Source organism: Takifugu rubripes, chromosome 11, assembly GCF_901000725.2.
Source record: "Takifugu rubripes chromosome 11, fTakRub1.2, whole genome shotgun sequence".
Taxonomy (NCBI): Eukaryota; Metazoa; Chordata; class Actinopteri; order Tetraodontiformes; family Tetraodontidae; genus Takifugu; species Takifugu rubripes.
In genome coordinates, this window is record NC_042295.1 from 62,681 (window position 1) to 82,500 (window position 19,820).

The following is a 19,820-nucleotide window of genomic DNA, read 5'->3' on the forward strand; positions in this document are numbered from 1 at the left end:
CCCACTCTATATCGTGCCTAACCCTAACCTACTCTATATCGTGCCTAACCCTAACCTACTCTATATCGTGCCTAACCCATTCTATATCGTGCCTAACCCTAACCCACTCTATATCGTGCCTAACCCATTCTATATCGTGCCTAACCCTAACCCACTCTATATCGTGCCTAACCCTAACCCACTCTATATCGTGCCTAACCCTAACCCACTCTATATCGTGCCTAACCCATTCTATATCGTGCCTAACCCTAACCCATTCTATATCGTGCCTAACCCTAACCCACTCTATGTCGTGCCTAACCCATTCTATATTGTGCCTAACCCTAACCCACTCTATATCGTGCCTAACCCATTCTATATCGTGCCTAACCCTAACCCTAACCCTAACCCTAACCCACTCTATATCGTGCCTAACCCTAACCCATTCTATATCGTGCCTAACCCATTCTATATCGTGCCTAACCCATTCTATATTGTGCCTAACCCTAACCCACTCTATATCGTGCCTAACCCATTCTATATCGTGCCTAACCCTAACCCACTCTATATCGTGCCTAACCCATTCTATATCGTGCCTAACCCTAACCCAACCCTAACCCTCTAGACCTGACAGCCCAACCTCACCTCGACTGTCTCATAAGAAATGATGTGGCCTCGGATGGCAGAACCAACTTCATGGTATCCCAAAGTATGGAATCACTAACATCGCCATTATCATTAGAGTTTATACAGAGATCTATTTTAATTGTAAGAAGATTAAATCTTAATGAAGTCTTGATGAAGGCAAAGTGCATTTGATTTTTGAAAACATTATACCTCAGTGAGGTCGTCAAACCAAGACCGGATTCACCTGAAAGATAGGACAAGAAACAGCTGGTTATTCACCCATGTTGGTTGACTCGTTAGTCACCAGTAATGAACCCAAGTGGTCAGCTGACAATAGATCAGCTGTTTCAGAAGACTCTGTGTTTTATGTCCCATTCTGTGATTAAATCATTGGTTGGTATTCTGTTTAGTATTTTTGAGTTCTGGATGATCTGAACCAGATCAAACTGGACTTCAAAGTAAGAGCACATTCAGACCTGGTTCTGGCAGAACCCGTGACCCATGATCATCCCAACAGCTGAGTTGATGATGTTGGCTGCACAGAGGAGAACTTGTAGGAAACTGGCTCCAGCCATCAGACTGAACAGAATCATGTTCCACTGGACGACATTCCTGGGTTCCAGACACACTCCAAACCACAGGCTGTGGTTATACAGGTACCCTGAATGAGGACTGGCACAAGAGAACAGTCAGGCATGTGTGTGTCCAAAAATGTGTGTGTGTTTGTGTGTCTTACTGGTCTGGAATGGGCTCAAGTGGGACACCCCAAGTCAGACCAGAGGTGGAATTATAGAGGCAGAGAGGACCCTGAGAGAGGCCAGTGAGGCTGACCACGGAGCAGCCTGCAGCAGCCAGGAGGCCCAGAGCGGACTGGAACAGCTGATACAACATCTGGATAAACAGCCACAACATCTGGATAAGCATTGGCACATCTGGAACACTTGTTCTGGACACTAATTACAGTGATCACCTGTTTCCTGAAGGCCCAGCAGCCTCTGATTCTGCTGCCTTGGAGAAAAGATCGAGCAGAAATCAAGACCTAAAAATCAGAACCATGAAACTGAATTTAAAAAGATTCAAAGAATCTGGCAGCAAGTCCCAATAATGTTTTAGTTTAAAATAAAATGTATTTTCACACTTTGATGAGCTGTCACTGATTCAAGCATGTGATGAAATCACAGAATGGTGATTCACACACACACGCACACGCACACACACACACACACAGTAAACATACTCAGTAGGTTGTGATGACCACATATATGACAGACGTCACATGTCGAATGACATACCAGGAAGCCGCCGCCCCACAGACCGGTGGCCCATGTGGCCTCTCTGGTCACGTGACCCTCCAGCAGGAAGTTGGTTTTGAGCTCTGGCAGCAGCAGCAAGGTGTTGGAGAGCAGGCAGATGAGCGCCAGAGGGATAAGAGAGAGGCCGACACAATGCAGACACCTGGACACACACATCTGTGTGTGCAGTCAGGACACTCAGCATCTTTGTTCAAGTGCTTCATATAAATTAAAATGCACCAACTAAGGCTGAAGATTACAAAATTCATGTAAAAATCCTCCTTTCATTACAGTTATTCGTCAATTACAACCTCCACCTTTATCGAGCACAAAGCACTGCCTGCAGATACGAGATCATTTAAAACCTGAGCTGATGGACACACAACAACTAACCCCTAACCCTAACCCTAACCCTAACCCTAAAAGGGTCCAATCACGGCCCACATCTCACACTGGCAGCTTCTTCTCAGACTCAACTTTGTGTCACCAAATATGGTCAAATGGAGTTTGTAAAATTGAATCACTTCATTAAAAACAATTATTTTTTTAATAGAGTACGCAATGTTTTACAGACTGATTTATAATTGGCAAACTTGCTTTATTACTTCCAAAAATAACAACAGTTCAAATCAGAATTTGTTAAATGTTTTTAAATTAAGTTTATTTACTGGAATGAAATAAAATGTGTAAACATGCTTATCAGACCATTTCCTATCACCAAATAGCAGATTATTAAAATCAGACTTACCGTGAAGAGCTGCTGCAACGACAAGACGATGACTTCGAGTCAATGTGAGGAACCGACGGACACATTTATAACACACGGAGGCAAAAACAGAAAGAGGAAGCGCAAAAGGCTGTTGGTAATAAAGAACCTGAAAAAACTGGAAAAAGATCTAATAATGAAAAGTTAAGTTTTGCTGGGACGACTTTGATCTTGTTTTAGTCGTTTGCTGATTCTGGGATGATTCCAGTGTTTCTGGAAAAGAACCAGGATGGAGCCTCATGAACAGCTAACCAAGGTTAAGGTTGTTTTATTATTACTTTACTTACTTTATTACATTTTTGCCCTTCTTTTGGGGGATTTTGTGTTTGCTGGTTGTTTAACAGCAGAATTAAAAAAAACAAAAAAAACTAAATGGCTCAAAATAAATGTGGAAAATTGTAATGTTTTTGATCAGAAATACATTTGAAATATTTTTGGTTCCGAGTTAACCCAGCTGATAGCAGCTTCCACGGTAGCAGGGTTAGGGTTAGCAGGGTTAGGGTTAGCAGGGTCAGCAGGGTTAGGGTTAGCAGGGTTAGGGTTAGCAGGGTTAGCTCAGGACTTCTACTCCTGCAGCTCAGCTCAGCTAGGGTTTGGGTTAGCAGGGTCAGGGTTAGGGTTAGCAGGGTCAGGGTTAGGGTTAGCAGGGTTAGGGTTAGCAGGGTCAGGGTTAGCAGGGTTAGCTCAGGACTTCTACTCCTGCAGCTCAGCTCAGCTAGGGTTAGGGTTAGCAGGGTCAGCAGGGTTAGGGTTAGGGTTAGCAGGGTCAGGGTTAGGGTTAGCAGGGTTAGCTCAGGACTTCTACTCTTGCAGCTCAGCTCAGCTAGGGTTAGGGTTAGCAGGGTTAGGGTTAGCAGGGTCAGGGTTAGGGTTAGCTCAGGACTTCTACTCCTGCAGCTCAGCTGATGCCTCCTGAATCACCCAGCCCAGCGGAGGCTCATTGCTCATCTCCAACGTGCTCTGGAGCTAGCTATTTAGCCGTGACCACACTGGTCCAGTTGGAGCCGTGTCGGAGCACCGTCCAGACAGGAGGGCCAGGTCAGAAAGCTGTCCGCCTCTTCTAAAGGGTGAAACGATGACACAAGTAGGTCCACATCAGAGTGACTCGGCAACATTGTCTGAGGAACTAGCAGGAACCACAGAGCCCACACCTTGGACACGCAAGGATCCTGTTTGGGTTTCAGAACTCATGCTGACCTTGTGACCTCTGCATTCAAGAGAAATTGGATAAAAAAAAGGGGCTAAAATATTAACCAGGATGTAAATCAAGAATCGAAGCGCTCGCAGGTCTGAAGTATAGACGTCGACCTTCAACATCAGCAGCAACATTAATCACACCTTAACTTTCACCATGGCAACCGGAATTTTTATTTTAATATCAAAGAAATTATTTTAATGTTCAAACAGAAAAAATATATTTTTGAGTCAGCTCAGGCTCTAGAAAAATAATCCCCCAGTGGCGTCTTCAGGTTCCAACCAATCAGTTGGGTTCATTGTTGGTGCTAGATTAGAGAATGAGGTCATCACCCACGGGTGGTTTCTAAATGAGACAAAGGCTGAGCCATGGCTGATGACCGGATTATAATACTATAATAATGGATCTCAGTAGTGTTCTCTTTCCTGTTTCCGGCTGGTCCCGTGATGGCAACATAAGCCTCCGTTTAACCTTTAAGAGTGCTTCTGCTGCTCTCATGTGTGTCTACAGAGGTGCCTCCTTCATCTGCTGAAGCTGGAGAACATTTCAGTCAGAGTGGCCTGTTTTCTGCCTCTACAGACTGATGGACTAGAGGTGGTGGTGGAGGACGCCCTAGGAGCAGAGCTGGTCTTTGGAACAGATGTTTTTGGAGTGCTGGACGTCTTCCTGGGTGTCGAGGAGCTGCTTGCCACCTTCGCCTGGCTGCTTAGGCGCAGTGAGTAAGCATCGCTAGAGCCTTTGCGTCTATTGACATCTCTTTCCTCCTGATCCAGTTCCTTCTGGAGAAGCAGGGCAAGTCTGTGGTCCTCCTCCTCCTGTTGCTGTCTGCTCAGCTGCTCCACCGCAGGCATGTCAGGACGGGAAGTGGAGCAGGGCTGAAGACACACACGTTTGGGAGGCGTCCTCCTGTCGTCTGAATGTGATCTTTTGGAGGAGGTTTCTCCATCAGTGCTCACATGAAACTGGTCCATTGTGGCAGATGTCAGAAACGTTGGGAGGAGGTCTGGACTCTCTGATCCAAGACCGTGTAGCTCCAGCTGATGGAGGGAACTCAGAGAAACCATGCTCTCCTAAAACAAGAAGTGTATGTTTGGTCAAACTCAATATATCAGACTTCACGCATAAAGTAGCTGCTCTCTGGCTTAAATCACCAGGTTATTGGAGCTGGTGCAACTTTAGTCCAGGAACCCGAACGTTCCTGGACTTCTTTATTTCACTGTTGTTCTCCGATGTTGAAATGCTCCTCAAACACGGAGCTGATGACCTGATGACCTGACCTTGTTGGCTGTTAACTTGCTGTCAGCGGGGCTGCATTGAGACGGTCGAGGACTCAGAAACCTGAGGCGCGCACACACACACACACACACACACACACACACACACACACACACACACACACACACACACACTATCAACAGAGGGGACAGAGCATTCCTGATTTCTCTGCCTAAATTCTGGAACAATCTGCCATTGTCCATTAGTCAGAGACCTTCACTATTTTTAATAACCATTAAAAGCTTTTTAACCTTTAATTTTGTTTATGTTCTTTTGTAGATATTTATATGTGATGTACACCTTTTATACAGAACTTAGTTGCTAGAAGTTCTTTATAAAAGGTGTAGATCATGAAAGTATGAAGGACGTGTCCACCTGACAGAGACCTACTTGTCCATCTGTCCAGTGGTGACCTCCCTCTTGGCTGGTGTGGTGACCTCCCTCTTGGCTGGTGTGGTGACCTCCCTCTTGGCTGGTGTGGTGACCTCCCTCTTGGCTGGTGTGGTGACCTCCCTCTTGGCTGGTGTGGTGACCTCCCTCTTGGCTGGTGTGGTGACCTCCCTCTTGGCTGGTGTGGCATCAGCAGGGTTCTGAAGCACAATAACAGTTTGCATTCATGTGAAGGAGAGGATGTCAAAAAAGGGGACTGATGAATTGGAGCTGGAGGAGCCTCAGTGGAGCCGTTACTAATATTAGTGCTTCTAATAACGAAGTGATGAAAACACTGACCAGCTGACTACTGATTAATCTGGCCAGCCTCTCGTCATCTTGGTGCCTTCTCCTTTGCTCCTCCTGCAGCTGCTCCTCCTCAGCCAGCAGCCTCTGGATGTACTCCTCGCTGGCCCTCCGCTCCTCCTCCTCAAACACTCGCTTCTCCTCCGTCAGCTGATGATGACATCACAGTAAAACGCTGACACAAGCCTGTTCAACATTCCCTTTTGCAGCAGAGGAGCCACTAAAACAGGATCTTGCTGCTCACATTAAGAACTTTGAAATGAACAAATCTATTTTTCCTCAGAAACACGGAGCAAGCACAACAGACTGAACTCACTCTAGAAACCTGGTCCTCGTACTCCTGCCTCAGCTCTCCAGGCTCGCTGACTCTGGGGACACACACAGCAACTACACACACATTGCATGCAGGCACACACACACATTTATGGTCCACACACTGATACACTGGCAACTCTAACACAGATTCTTCTGCACGCTTCATCAATCACGTTAATTGGATATTTTGTACCTCCCAGGTTATCCTCCATCCCACCATCCTGCCCACTGAGGCGCCGCTGACAATGCAAAGGGAACTGGTCCTGGATCTGGTTCCAGAGCTGTTGGTTGACCAATGTGTTGTTACGGCTGTTCTGTCGGGCCCATGTGGAGACTCGCTTCCTACATAGTGGACAGCACAGAGTGGCTTTATCCACAGACTCCAGGAAACAGCCCTGTAACACAAAGAACCCCGTTACATTCAGCCGCCAACACCAGACTGTTGGCGGGGGTCGTCAGAAGTCTAGGGAAGTGTGTATCTTGCCTTACAGAAGGTGTGTGTGCAGGGCAGAGTAACTGGCTCACAGAGAATCTCCAGACACACGGGGCAGCGACAGTCCTGGAGGGTTAGGGTCGATTCTCTCCTCCCTCCTCTGCCCGACATTTTAACATTGGATATGATGGCTGTTGTTCTCTTCTAGGCTCGGTCAGGGCCGTATTGAAAGAAATAACGGTTTAATGTTACTGTCTAAATGGCACAACAAAACCTACAAATGAAGCCAGACTATATACGTTGCTTTTCATCTCAACGTGATTGGGTCAAGGAGCTGGAAAGTGAACGAAACTGTTAAAGTGGCAGCAGTACATGACAGTTGACAACGGCCCTGTAAACTCGGAAAATAAAGTTCAAGAGTCCAAATCACCACAAGACGGTCGTTGCAAGTCGTCTCCGTTAGCGAAACCCCTCATTATTCCTGTTAAGTCGGGGGCAAAGACCATAATAGTTCACAAGACAACGTAACCGACGGACTTAATGTATCCGTGTAATTCATGCAAGACATCCTCACCAGAGATGTAATAACTTACATAATTCACCAAGTGAATAAACTAGTCAGTCTGACATATTGCTTTGTTAGCATCAACTACCCGCGGAATCCAGCCTCAGTGCCCGACCCGAACCCGGAACTCGAATTGGTTTCTGCGCATGCGCACTTTCTGCAGACGCCGCACCAGGCCCCGCGCATGCGCACTTTCTGCAGACGCCGAACTGGGCCCCCGATATACACCGGTACCGATGGCGCCCATTCCTTTCAGTGAACTTGTTCGCTGTCAGCAGACTGCCATAAACATACAGTATATATAGGCCCGATAGAAGTAGATCGAGGGGCGAAAGGCACTGCACCAAGATGGCCGCTCTGTCGGCACCGTTTATCTATTACCCAGGAAGCACCTCCGAGTCCAAACTGTGGGATGAAAACATGGCGTTGGTCACGTGCTTTTGTTGGACCCAAAATCCGCCCCTCCAGAGGCTCATCGAGAAAAATAAGGCTCTACCTCGGCAGTTTTTAGCTACTTAAACATGCTAGTAAGGACTTTTAAATTACCCTAGTTTCCTTCTGTTCTTTGAGCAGAATTCTAGCAATTATTCTCGATATTGAGAAGGTGCATCACAGTTACAGAACCGAGCCTACCTGCATGTTCACGTGGCACATCCGGCACTGGATTAAGGCTGGCGATGTGCTATGATTGCAAGATATTACAAATGTTAACCAAGTCATTTGTCTTTGCCAAATAGCATTTTATTTAGCCTGCTTGGACTAGTGGCCAGGGCTCATGTCTCCCTCCAAAAATGTCTCGCAGCACATAAACTACTGGTAGGCTTCACCACATCTACTTAATCTCCAACAGGACAAAAATAGCTTAATAGAAATCTTATTTTCTTTAGGTGCTTTGGGTAACGTAAAAAAAAAAAATATATATATATATATAAAGTTTACAAGCAAACAGAAGTGATTAAAACTGCATAAGCCGAGTGACAACATTTTAGAAGAAAAGGAAAACTTTTGACAGCTTTAAGATATTAAAATCAAGATTGTGTGTTTATTTCAGTCTATAAATCTGAATGTTTGAACAGATCAAGCTGGTTGGCCAAAGTTCCTGAGCAGTGCACCACAGGACTCAATGGTTGATAAATCCGTCGCTCCACATGAAATCAGTCTTGTGTTTCCCGTGTCTGGACTGGGCATCAGCCACATCATCTCCACATCGGTGCTTCTTGAGCGATCTGGACTCGGAGAAGCCACGGCTGCAGCGTACGCAGCTGTACAGCTTCACTCCTGTGTGCACCTGCATGTGAGCCTTGACCTGGTTGGACTGCCTGAACCTGCGGTTACACACAGTGCACGCGTAGGGCCTCTCTCCAGTGTGGACCATTAAATGGCGCTGGTAGTTCTGGGGCGTCTTGAACTCCTTCCCACACTGCTCACATTTGTGCGGCTTGATGCCGGTGTGCAACAGTTTGTGGCGTTTCAACTGTGATGGCAGCAAGAAGCCTTTGTGGCAGATGGTGCAGACGTGGGGCCGCTCACCTGTGTGCTGCCTCAGGTGGTACAGGTAGAGGTGCCGCAGATGGAAGGCCTTCCCACAGGTGGAGCAGCTGAACTCTTTGGCCGCGGTATGACTCTTCTCATGTGTCCTCAGGGTGGTGGTGCTGCTGAAGGCCTTCAGACAAACTTTACAGCTGAAAGATTTGGCGGTGGTGCTGCTCCACCTGTGGGGGGTGCCGCTCACCTTGTCTTTGTTGCCGTGAACAACCTGCTGGTGTTTCTGCAGCTGACAGTTGTAGAAAAAGGTCTTTCCACAGAGGTCACACATGAATGGCTTCTCTGCACCATGGACCAGCATGTGGGTCTTCAGAGCCCACGTTCCTGTAAAGCCCTCATCACATTTATCGCACCTGAGACAAGACAAGAGACTGTTCAGATGGAGGTTTCTGGATGTGTTCCTGGTGTTTCTGTTCCTGCAGAGCAGCATCTACCCTAAACCAACCCTAACCCTAAACGAACCCTAACCCTAACCCTGGCAGGACTTCATCTGTCTCACACTTCAGTTTTCAATCTGTTAACGAGTTGATTACTTTGCCTGTCCTGTAAACTTGAAGGACACCAAATTCCTGCATGACATAAATGCTTGTGGCAGCCTAACTTAATTTAAATCAGCCCAGAGAAGTCCGGATGTAGCTGGACTACCACCCTCAGACAGCTTGGGTGAGTCGGTTTACAGGAGCACGGGGACGGCGTGCTGGCCTCTCTGATCTGCGCTTGTGCTACGTTTTGGTTAGAATTTGCTCCCAAACCTCCCAATGAGTTATTTACAGTCTGCTGTGTGGTAGCAGCTGGTAGAAACTATTGCCAAATTATTTTTGGAAAGGACGATTTTGTTGTCGTGTGAACTCGTCCATGGCTGCTGCTGATTTAGCCGCGGCCGCCACCGGTCAACGAGTGGCGCCCAAGAACAAAGTAAAACACTGCACACCCAGCAGAGGAAGGTGGCTCGACTAACCCATAATTCCAGTACTGGAAACTGCTATTGGGACAGAAATCTGGGTTGCCTTCTTTTCCACACCAGTCGAGGGAGAAGCGTCGTCCAATTGATGCACTGACTGTCATTCAGCACCATTATTATTGAATTCATGTCACCAGATAAGGTATACGTTTCCAGCACATTTTTGCTGCCATTATTGTATGTATATTGTATTTTTATATACTATTTTTAACTATCTTGCGTAACTTCATGTTTGGTGCTGTGCAGCTAAATCTGATGTTTCTAAATTTGATCCATGAATAAACTTCTCAAGGTAATTTGCTTTGAACAAAAGCAACTGCTAAAATGTAATGTAAAACTTCAGCCCATCATGGATAATTCAACAATAAAAAGAGAAACATAATCCCTGTTACCAAGCAGGAGGCAAGTGTAACCATGGTGATTTCGCTTCACCAACCAATACTATGTCTACTGTTAGCCACATGGCTAAACAAGCTGTCACAACAAGAAGTCCTGTGCACGTAAATGCAAAGTGAATGTATATGGGTGCCTGATCTCTGTACCTGAAGGGTTTCTCTCCATTGTGGAGCCTCAAGTGTCTTTGGAAGTTGTACTTGAGGCCGAAACTGAGGCCGCAGGTTTGACACATGAAGGGTTTCTCCCCAGAATGCACCACTCTGTGCTGCAGTAGCCCCATCTTACACTTGAAGGCCTTGTTGCATTCAGAGCACTTGAACGGACGCTCTTCTGAGTGAGACCTCTTGTGGACGCGCAGGTTACTGGTGGTGGAGAACTTCTTGCCACAGGTTGGGCAGGTGTACGGTCGAGCACCGGTGTGGATGGTCTGGTGCTCCTGCAGGCTCTTCTTCCGGGCAAAGCCCTTTCCACAGATATCACACATAAAAGGTTTGACGTCAGCATGCGACACCTCGTGGCAGCGGAGAGCGCTGGTGGAGGTGAAGGTGCGCTCGCAGGTGTGACATTTTAATGGAGTCTTCTCAAGCCGGTGTCCAGCCTGGTGGACGCGGAGCTGCCGCAGCAGCCGGAACTTCTTGTCACACTGGTCACAGTGCAGCAGCTTGTCAGGGTCTTTCTCCTGTGCCTCTCTCAGCTGGTGGCTCAGAAGGTGCTTCTGCAGTGCCTTTGCTTTGTAGAAGCCTTTGTCACAGGACGTGCAGGGGAAAGGTTTGACGTGACACACCATGTGCTTCTGCAGCTGGTGCCGCTGGTGGAAACCTTTGTCACAAAGCTCGCAGAAGAACCTCTTCTCTTTATACAACTCCCTTCTTCTCCTCCTCTCCAGCTCCTTCTGCTCTTCCTCGTCACTGGCTGGTGGAAGACCGTACACAGATCAAGCCAACTGGATCATTGTGTTTAAAATATCCCACACTGAGGATTCTGAATGTCTCACCTGGTCGATGGTCTGCTTCCGTTGGAACCCCATCGATTTTCAGTTCAACTTCCTACAAAACACCATTAATCATAATAGCAGAAACAAGCCAGCCTGATCTGAATTAGCTTGTTAATTCCATAAAATGATGACATTAAGGAACACATAGATATTAAATTGAGTACACATGCAGATAAATGTATCTAATCTCTCACAGAACCCGGTTTTCCAGTAATTGAGTAGTGAATATGAGACCTAAACATTAAACTTTTATGGCTCTCAAAAGAAAGTAAATAAGAAATTCTTTCCTCTCTTAATGTGGTCATGGCTTCACTCACCGAAGGTTGACCAGCCACAGGAAGTGATGCCACATAGGAAGACGACAGTGATTCCTCAGTTTCTTTGGAGATTTGGTCCAGCTCCAACACCAGATCAAGTGTGCAGCCATCAGCTCCATCAGCGTCACCCTGATTGGATGTCACAAGGGCAGCGCCGCTGCCGTTCTGGCCTATGGCAGTTTTAGGCAGTGGCTGGCTGATGATGACAAGAGGGACCTGATGATTGCTGCTGGTTTTGCTCATGGATTCTGTGGAACTGAGGATAGCCATGGCAAGCACAGCAGGGTTGGCAGCTGGTTGGCTGAGGTCCAGTGACAGGGCCGGCTCATCTGAACATTCAAAACACACAGATGATGCCAGTGAAACGACGCTACACCGTCACCATATCTGCATCTAAGGAGCACTCGTCACCCTCTCGTCTAACCTGCCGGTTTGATCTTATAGACGGTCGGCGCCGAGTTGTTCTCGTTGACCTGTGACTTCATTTCGGTCTCCAGGTGTCGTATTCGGTCCAGCAGAGCAGCATTCTCAGTCGTGACGTGGACAAACAGCTCCCTGAACACTCTGCAGATCTGACGGACAGCCTCTCGACTCAACGCACACAGGACGGCGCTGACCTGAGCCTATCAGGAAACAGTCAGCATGAGCTACTGAAAACACTGTTTCACAGTACAGGTGTTTCTCTACAAGAAATACAAACATGAACCAAAATTAACATTCATATTTTTGGCTAATTTATATCCAAAAGAAGTTATTTCATAAGGCAACAATCAGCGAACCAGTAAATGATCAATATAAACCTCACAGGGAAAACAATGATCGACACTAACGGGTCATCATCCTCATCACTGGTCCTCTCCTGAAGTTCGGAGATTCTCTCACTTAGCCTTCAATTCTTGGTCTGTTTTCAGCTTCTCATCTTTATGATGCTAAATTCACCCAAGACCCCCGTCTTCAGCTGTTTGACTGTCAACACACTATCTCCACCCATGTGTTCCTGGAACTTGTGGCCCAGTCCATGACACCCCTGCATCGATGTGGAGCTGCCAGTGCCTCCAAGCCAGCTGTATCTGAAGGCTGGCTCAGTTGTCTGTGTGACCCCGACATTATTCATCGTGCCTCTTGTTTTGTGATCATGACAGATGAAGATTAGCTTCTACATTGGCAAACTTTCAGAACATGCAGAAATCTTCACAATGTAGCAATGCTGTTGACTGTTTAGCTAAGAGCAGAATCATATTTCAAGTGATTGGTTGGGCTGTAGATGGTGATTTGATCGGGCGTCCTGGAGGGTTAGGGTTAGGGATAGGAGCTTGGGTTAGGGTTAGGAGCTTTAGGGTTGGGGTAAATGCGGCACTTTCGTCCTCACCTGCCTCTCCTTCCACTCTGGATCGAACCTCAGCACAACGGAGGCGGCGGACTCCACCGCCAGATCAACGATTAGCTTCGTCTGCGAGCAGAAAGTTCGGGTCACCACGTCGTCTCTTGTTTCCATCATGAGCTACAAAGTAGACGGACGGTCAATTCTAACCACAACTCCCACGTTTGGATCAAATAGTTCACAATCAAACGAAAGAGGTGAACTCACCAGTTCGAAGGGTTTATCACTATTTTACCCGATTTGCACTGAGCATGCGCGAACGAGCCGCCATCTTGGACAGCGGCCTACGGCACCTCCACGTGGACAAACTTCATTCCAACGGTTCCGTTAAGAGAAATGGAAACAGGAATCGCCCCCCCAGTTTGATGCAAAACCCGTGCTGGCCAAACCTCGGTACAACAATTATGGGAAACGGTCACTGGCTTCCATCGAGCACTAAAATACCGTTTTCCAGAGGTTAACATGGTGAAAGAGACATCTAGAACAGCCAATAAATGGGTTGCAGCGCCATAAACCAACCAAATCAACTACAACCTTATTTTAATTCATCATTAAGGTTATTTCATAGATTAACACCTCTAACAGGAAGAAAACACCCAATGATTGGTGAATAAAAATAATGCCAATTGTCAAGGGTGCCCAAACTTTTTCTACTACTGTACATAATGCATGTGCCACTGAGCAACTTCAATAGAAATTAGTTGAAGAGAATTGTGTTTATCTTGTTACTATGTGTTGTACCATATGTTTCTATTTTCTGTTAGAAGTACTTTAGAAGTTAGGAATGGTAGAATCATTAGCAAGTGTAATAAAGGTCAGTTGACCCTTCCTTGACAGGATTGTTGTTTAGACAGTTGTAATCGCAGGAACCAGTCAGGCTGAAGGTGTTAAACAGACATCGCAAAACTGGACAGCATGGTGGTGGGAGACCAGTGAGGGGCACCTCCATCATCCAACATGCTCCCGATAGAACCACTAACCTTTGGAAAGACCAGGCATTGAGGACATGCTGGCTCTACCTGCCGAAGGTCTCCCTCGGAACAGCTTGGGATGCCGCGTCTTGAAGTCAGCATTAGGGCCCGATCCAAGATGTGGCAAGTGGGAACCCATGACCTTTCTTCTGGTCCATAACCCTCCCAATCCTCTAGTTACCGCCATCCTCTTCCCTGATGACGTACCTGTAGCAGGTGCCAGACTGAATATGCAGGGCCACCGTCAACAAGATGAGGAGGCAAGCGAAGTGGAGGTGCTGGAACCAGAGGGCTCTAATGTACCAGCTTAACTCTGGAGACATGGAAAGTCAGGTGAATCCACATGGACCTGGGCTGCTTCAACCTCACTGCCACAGGATTTATCACCCTCTCGATAAGGAACGGACTGAATTTAGGCGCCAACTTCTGTGAATCAACTCGAAGGGGAATGTCCTTCATGGTTAGCCATACTTGTTGACCCACCTGGTAAAAGGGTGCTGGTGTTCGATGACAGAGGCGGCATAACGGCTGACAGAGTGTAGGAGGTGGTATGAGCTTGCAACCAGGTTTGCCTGCACCTACGGAAGAAAGCTTGTGCGAAAGGACAGGCTGCCTTCTTCAAAGGAAGCAGCCTGTCAAACGTGGCAGTTTGTAACCATGGGCACCACTGGCGCACCAAGTGTGGCGCGCACCCCGAAGGGGCTTCGTATATTAGACTTCCAATTTCCTCTAAGAGTCGGTATTAGGTTACGAGGGTTAGTAACCCTAACCTTTGTAACTCCCAAAGTTCTTTTCTCCTTTTTGTATATGTATGTTTCCTTCTATGTTCCTGTCCCTTCATTTAAATTGGACTTGATTATCGACCTTTAAATCCTGTCATTGTATTCGAGTACCACTCCTCTCAAGTTTTTACTCCCAGCTACACCTTGTTTCTCATTTTTTTTAAATTTACTTTATTTTTAAGTTGATTTTTTTAATTTAAAAACTTACCACAAACATTGCGAAGAGGGAGAAATTTAGAAGTGTTCCGGACATGTCCCACCGGGAGGAGGCCGGCCCAGGACCAGGTGGAGGGATCACATCTCTGGCCTGGTTCAGGAGCGGCTGGGGGTCCCCCCGGAGGAGCTGATGGAAGTGGCCGGGGAGAGGCTGTCTGGGCATCCCTCCTGAAGCTGCTGCCCCCGCGACCCGGATCCGGATAAGCGGCAGAAAACGAAACGAAACCACAAGCATTGCGAAGAGGGAGAAATATTTGACTAAGGGACTGTTTGGTTCAAACCTGCCTGTTCTGCAAGGCTACAGACAGGTTATAACCCATCCAACCAATGCTCGTTCCATTTGTACTCTCATGCTCAGACAAAAATATTTATCATCATTCCAAGTGATCTTTTTATCATAACTCATATCATAACTGAACAATTGTCTCAGCCTGGCTACAGTTCTAATGAAAAAAAGATGATTTTAGATGAAAACAGCTGAAAAGCTCATAAAAAGAGGAAAACTTGAGTTTGTGTATGCATATGTTTTATTTCTTTCTTGTCTAATTTAAACGTGATCACACATTTGACGTTACAAAGAAGACCATGTTCATGATGAAAGTGCAGAGATTAAACATAAAAACACCAAAAGAATGTTGTTTTTTAAATTCAGTCATTAATTTGATACCAACAGGCTCTTTTCAGAAAATTCAGATGGAATGTTTAAAGGTTGTCCAGGTCATTTCTTGCAGAAAGCATCATTTGACAGATTTCTGTGATGATTTCGTTTTTTAAGCAACACCTTCACTGAATTCACAGTCAGAACGATTATGTGTGTGTGTGTGTGTGTGTGTGTGTTGTCCTGAGGCTACATTTCAGGATGGATGCACAAACATAACAGAAGAAATCTTGAATCTTAAGTTTAACCTGACAAGAAAAAAAAATCCAGAGATTTTCAAATGATACAGAAGAGAAGAAAATTTATTGTTTTTTTAACATATTATTTGAGAAGAAATCTGATTTTTCCTGATTATAAAACATTTCTGATTATTTCCAAATTAATCATTAATAATAATTAGCAAAGTAATGCACATACAAGTTAGCTTCACTAACATTTGGAGTGGCTCTAATTTCTTCTGTACACACGAACAGACACGTGGTCACAATGATATCAGAAACACTCTGGTGTGTAAAGAACATCTAATGCTGCTCTTTGTAGCATGTTCTGAACTAAAGAAGTGCACTTGGATTCAATCACAGCTGATCTCATTTCATGAGGCTGCAAACAGAACAAGTGTGTGTGTGTGTGTGTGCGTGCGCGCGCGTGCGTGTGTTCTCACACTTTAAGCTTCTCTGTGGTTTCACCACAAATTCTAAACACACTTTGCATCATTTGTTTTTCCATTGATATCATGTCAGTCAGCTCATCATTGCTAAATCCATCTTTCCACCGTCCCACAGACCCAGTGGGTCACATGACTTTTTGAGGAGACTCTGATGATCTTGTTTGACTAGTAAAGTTTATTTTGTTTATTTTATTCTGTTTTTAAAGATTTCGATGTGATTCTACACCTACAGGGGCACCGTTTCACACGTTTGCTGCCACCATGCTGCTCTGTGTTACCATAGCAACATGAGATGTCTCCAGCAGGAAGACAAATGTGGTGCTGGCTAACAGCTAACAGTTGAAATTTGATCCCCTGATCTGGCCTGATGTCACTATGGCAACACTGGTGATGAAAGTGATTCAATGTTTAGTTCCAAACTCGGCTCATCAAAGTCTCTGTGTGTCTAATTTGTCTAATCTGGAGTTCAATTTAAATTTCATCTGTATTTCTGGATCCACAGATGACAGCAGATCAGCTAGTGTGTCAAAATATTCTCATCTTAAAATAGTGCTTTTCTTATTATAATAAAATTCCTTTTGAATATAAAAACATCATCTTGTACAGACTTTTTCTTGCACACAAAACAGACATCACAGATTCTGTTGGCGTATAAAAGATGTTGGCGACACATTCGGGTCAAACCTTTTTTTACATTTTACAGTTTCATAAATATTTTTACGCCTTCTGCTACACGAGTGTCAGAATTTAAAAAACAAACATTGGAACCATTCAGATAGAAAAAAAACGCAAAGCTCTGCTACACCTGAATGGCCACGCCTCCCCGTGTTCTGATTGGTTGGCAAGATAACACCTTTGATGTAACATTAATTACAAAATAAAAAGTTTCTGAACATTTCAAAGAATAAATGTTTGATCTATTTCGTACAACAGTATGTTCTGTTATTTTTCTATCAATATAGCTTTAATTATAATGTATAATAATAATAACTATTAATTATCATTAATAAAACCCTTTTGTACCAGAATTCAGGAAATCAAAGATCAAAGACGGAGGTGTCACTGGCTGGCGTGGCCTGATGGCTATTTCATCATGATGGGGTCTGCCTCAGATGGCCGTGTCCCAGAACACGGTGGTGGGGTGTCCGGGGGCCTTGGCGGTGGGGGCAGCAGAGTAGGGCGGGGGCAGTTTCCTCCTCCAGCTGGGCAGGATGGGCATACTGTCCTGCTTACACAGATTCTTTTCAGGCCGCTGACGAGCTTTGATCTCTCGACACAGAACACGTTTTTTCTGGATCATCTCCATCATGGTGGCGTCTCCACAGAGCCACGGCATCTGGAATGTAAATGTGCTAGCTAGTTAGCCACCAGTGCTAACTCTGTCCTCTCCTTATATTTGTGATTGCTTGGCTAATGAGCGCAAAATAATAATAAAACAGCCCGTTGACACTACTTAATGAACTAAGTTGGAGTTAATATTTATCAGAAAGATTTTTGATGTGTTGTAGTCGTGTGTTGTGTGTGTACCTAATTTGTGGCATATTGGCAATAAAACCTGCTACAGTTTAGCTGATGAGATAAGAGCGATAATTAAAAACCAAACATGCTCATGAGAGAAAACCGCCTTAGTGTGTCGAGTCAAACGTGTCCAAACAAGCCAAGTCTGGCGTCGTCATGGTGACCCAGCAGTTTTGAATGTGGATTCATCGTATGTGTGCAGATGTTTCATGTGTCCACGTCTAACATAGACAGGCAGACAGACAGGCAGACAGACAGGAGGGCAGGAAGGCAGGCAGGCAGACAGACAGGAAGGCAGGCAGACAGGCAGGCAGGCAGGAGGGCAGGAAGGCAGGAAGGCAGGCAGGCAGGCAGGCAGACAGACGGGTAGGCAGGCAGACAGGCAGGCAGGCAGGCAGACAGGCAGACAGACGGGTAGGCAGGCAGACAGGCAGGCAGGCAGACAGACAGGAGGGCAGGCAGACAGGCAGGCAGGAAGGCAGACAGGCAGACAGACGGGTAGGCAGGCAGACAGGCAGGCAGGCAGGCAGACAGACAGGAGGGCAGGCAGACAGACAGGAGGGCAGGCAGGAAGGCAGACAGACAGACAGGCAGGCAGGCAGACAGGCAGGAGGGCAAGAAGGCAGGCAGGCAGAGAGACAGGAAGGCAGACAGACAGACAGGCAGGCAGGAAGGCAGACAGACAGGAAGGCAGACAGACAGACAGGCAGGCAGGCAGGCAGGAGGGCAGGCAGACAGGCAGGCAGGCAGGCAGGCAGACAGACAGACAGGAGGGCAGGCAGGAAGGCAGACAGACAGGCAGACAGACAGGAGGGCAGGCAGGCAGACAGACAGACAGGAGGGCAGGCAGGAAGGCAGACAGACAGGCAGATAGACAGGAGGGCAGGCAGGCAGACAGGCAGACAGGAGGGCAGGCAGGAAGGCAGACGGACAGGCAGGCAGGCAGGCAGGCAGGCAGGCAGGCAGGCAGGCAGGCAGACAGACAGACAGACAGACAGACAGGTGGTCTACAGTTGTTTATGTGGTATTATTTTTTATACAGAAATACTTAAAAGACATCTGACAGATTTAATCGTTTTATTTACAGTATTTTCAAAGGTTCTTGGTGTCATTTATCAGTTTTATATTACTCAGATTAGTGTTTATGGGTTAGTTAGTTAGTTAGTATTTATGTTGCTGGATTATGTTAGTATGGAGGTATAAACAGACTAAATCGAGCATCTCGTTAGAATCACTAACGATCTTCGCTAATGGAAGATGTCCAAAAAAATCAATATTAGTGCAAGTAAATCTAAACAATAAGAATGATGACAATAGTTTCACCAGTTTTACGATGAACATATAAATATAAAAACAAATGAGTGGAAAGATATTAGAAGTACGAATACATTAAATTCAACCACAATCAGTGATGTAACACAGGAATTAGCACAAATGATCGATCAAGAAAACAGATCAAGAATTATTTCCAAGGTTTCCTCAGTCAGCTGACGGACAAAGTTCATCAGATAAATCAGTCCTGAAATACAGGATGGGCGGGATTTACTTCCATACAGAGAGACAGGCAGGCAGACAGACAGGTAGGCAGACAGGCAGGCAGGCAGACAGACAGGTAGGCAGGCAGGCAGGGAGACAGACAGACAGGTAGGCAGACAGGCAGGCAGACAGACAGACAGGTAGGCAGACAGGCAGGCAGGCAGGCAGACAGACAGACAGGTAGGCAGACAGGCAGGCAGACAGACAGGTAGGCAGGCAGGCAGGCAGGCAGGCAGGCAGACAGACAGGTAGGCAGACAGGCAGGGAGACAGACAGACAGGTAGGCAGACAGGCAGGCAGGCAGACAGACAGGTAGGCAGACAGGCAGGGAGACAGACAGGTAGGCAGGCAGGCAGGCAGACAGACAGGCAGACAGACAGGCAGGGAGACAGACAGACAGGTAGGCAGACAGACATGGAGACATACAGACAGACAGGTAGGCAGACAGACAGGGAGACAGACAGGCAGGCAGACAGACAGACAGACAGACAGACAGGCAGGCAGACAGATAGGCAGGCAGGCAGACAGACAGGCAGACAGACAGACAGACAGACAGGCAGTGAGGCAGACAGACAGGCAGGCAGACAGCCAGGGAGACAGACAGACAGGCAGGCAGACAGACAGGTAGGCAGACAGGCAGGGAGACAGACAGACAGGTAGGCAGGCAGACAGGTAGGCAGACAGACAGACAGGCAG

The 19,820-nt window shown here is 46.5% G+C and overlaps 4 protein-coding genes across 13 annotated transcripts in view; all 4 read right to left on the reverse strand.

Annotated features, from left to right (window-relative positions):
- Positions 1-531: 531 nt before the first annotated feature.
- LOC115251568 (transmembrane 4 L6 family member 5-like) lies at positions 532-3,233 on the reverse strand. The gene is made up of 6 exons (XM_029844343.1): positions 2,647-3,233; positions 1,899-2,075; positions 1,577-1,645; positions 1,343-1,497; positions 1,083-1,278; positions 532-850 (listed from the first exon to the last, which is right to left on the reverse strand). The coding sequence occupies exons 2-6, from the start codon at positions 2,073-2,075 to the stop codon at positions 830-832; spliced, it is 618 nt and encodes a 205-aa protein (XP_029700203.1). The 5' UTR covers positions 2,647-3,233; the 3' UTR covers positions 532-829.
- Positions 3,234-4,003: 770 nt separating this feature from the next.
- On the reverse strand, positions 4,004-7,568 carry LOC115246477 (E3 ubiquitin-protein ligase rnf168-like). 8 transcript variants are annotated; one of them, XM_029844334.1, is made up of 9 exons: positions 7,211-7,561; positions 7,048-7,098; positions 6,669-6,821; positions 6,378-6,579; positions 6,186-6,256; positions 5,864-6,019; positions 5,525-5,724; positions 5,137-5,197; positions 4,004-4,929 (listed from the first exon to the last, which is right to left on the reverse strand). In XM_029844334.1, the coding sequence occupies exons 3-9, from the start codon at positions 6,786-6,788 to the stop codon at positions 4,381-4,383; spliced, it is 1,359 nt and encodes a 452-aa protein (XP_029700194.1). In that variant the 5' UTR covers positions 6,789-6,821; positions 7,048-7,098; positions 7,211-7,561; the 3' UTR covers positions 4,004-4,380. The 8 variants fall into 8 exon arrangements, 7 of the variants coding, with proteins under 7 accessions (XP_029700194.1, XP_029700195.1, XP_029700197.1 ...); XM_029844335.1 differs by having other exon boundaries at positions 5,525-5,619; positions 5,692-5,724; positions 6,669-7,568; XM_029844337.1 differs by having other exon boundaries at positions 5,525-5,571; positions 5,692-5,724; positions 6,669-7,567.
- Positions 7,569-8,195: 627 nt separating this feature from the next.
- On the reverse strand, positions 8,196-13,111 carry LOC101062946 (zinc finger protein 708-like). Of its 2 annotated transcripts, XM_011617882.2 has the most exons (8): positions 12,984-13,111; positions 12,765-12,896; positions 11,820-12,018; positions 11,396-11,724; positions 11,079-11,130; positions 10,231-10,996; positions 8,915-9,080; positions 8,196-8,845 (listed from the first exon to the last, which is right to left on the reverse strand). In XM_011617882.2, exons 2-8 carry the CDS (start codon positions 12,891-12,893, stop codon positions 8,303-8,305), a joined length of 2,184 nt encoding a protein of 727 aa, XP_011616184.1. In that variant the 5' UTR covers positions 12,894-12,896; positions 12,984-13,111; the 3' UTR covers positions 8,196-8,302. The 2 variants fall into 2 exon arrangements, with proteins under 2 accessions (XP_011616184.1, XP_011616183.1); XM_011617881.2 differs by having other exon boundaries at positions 8,196-9,080.
- A 2,340-nt stretch (positions 13,112-15,451) lies between these two features.
- The window catches only part of LOC101077460 (neuronal tyrosine-phosphorylated phosphoinositide-3-kinase adapter 2-like), a 12,793-nt gene continuing 8,424 nt past the window's right edge, over positions 15,452-19,820 (reverse strand). The window contains exon 7 of one of the 2 annotated variants that reach the window (XM_029844330.1): positions 15,452-17,406. In XM_029844330.1, coding sequence (XP_029700190.1) covers positions 17,179-17,406 — 228 coding nt within the window. In that variant the 3' untranslated portion in view covers positions 15,452-17,178. Of the gene's footprint in view, positions 17,407-18,546; positions 19,108-19,820 lie in introns of those variants that run through there. The other variant, XM_029844331.1, reaches the window with a different exon arrangement.

Excerpts from the sequence above, each read along its gene's own strand:
- LOC115251568 (XM_029844343.1), bottom strand. The coding sequence starts at position 2,075 with ATGTGTGTGTCCAGGTGTCTGCATTGTGTCGGCCTCTCTCTTATCCCT. Across the intron at positions 1,646-1,898 it reads TGTGGGGCGGCGGCTTCCTG|GTCTTGATTTCTGCTCGATC; the intron begins GTATGTCATTCG and ends TCTGATTTTTAG. Across the intron at positions 851-1,082 it reads ACGGGTTCTGCCAGAACCAG|GTGAATCCGGTCTTGGTTTG; the intron begins GTCTGAATGTGC and ends CCTATCTTTCAG.
- LOC115246477 (XM_029844334.1), bottom strand. The coding sequence starts at position 6,788 with ATGTCGGGCAGAGGAGGGAGGAGAGAATCGACCCTAACCCTCCAGGAC. Across the intron at positions 6,020-6,185 it reads ACGAGGACCAGGTTTCTAGA|CTGACGGAGGAGAAGCGAGT; the intron begins GTGAGTTCAGTC and ends TGTCATCATCAG. Across the intron at positions 4,930-5,136 it reads GCAAGTTAACAGCCAACAAG|GAGAGCATGGTTTCTCTGAG; the intron begins GTCAGGTCATCA and ends TTCTTGTTTTAG.
- LOC101062946 (XM_011617881.2), bottom strand. The coding sequence starts at position 12,893 with ATGATGGAAACAAGAGACGACGTGGTGACCCGAACTTTCTGCTCGCAG. Across the intron at positions 11,131-11,395 it reads CTGTGGCTGGTCAACCTTCG|GAAGTTGAACTGAAAATCGA; the intron begins GTGAGTGAAGCC and ends GGTGTTTTGTAG. Across the intron at positions 10,997-11,078 it reads GGAAGCAGACCATCGACCAG|CCAGTGACGAGGAAGAGCAG; the intron begins GTGAGACATTCA and ends GTCTTCCACCAG.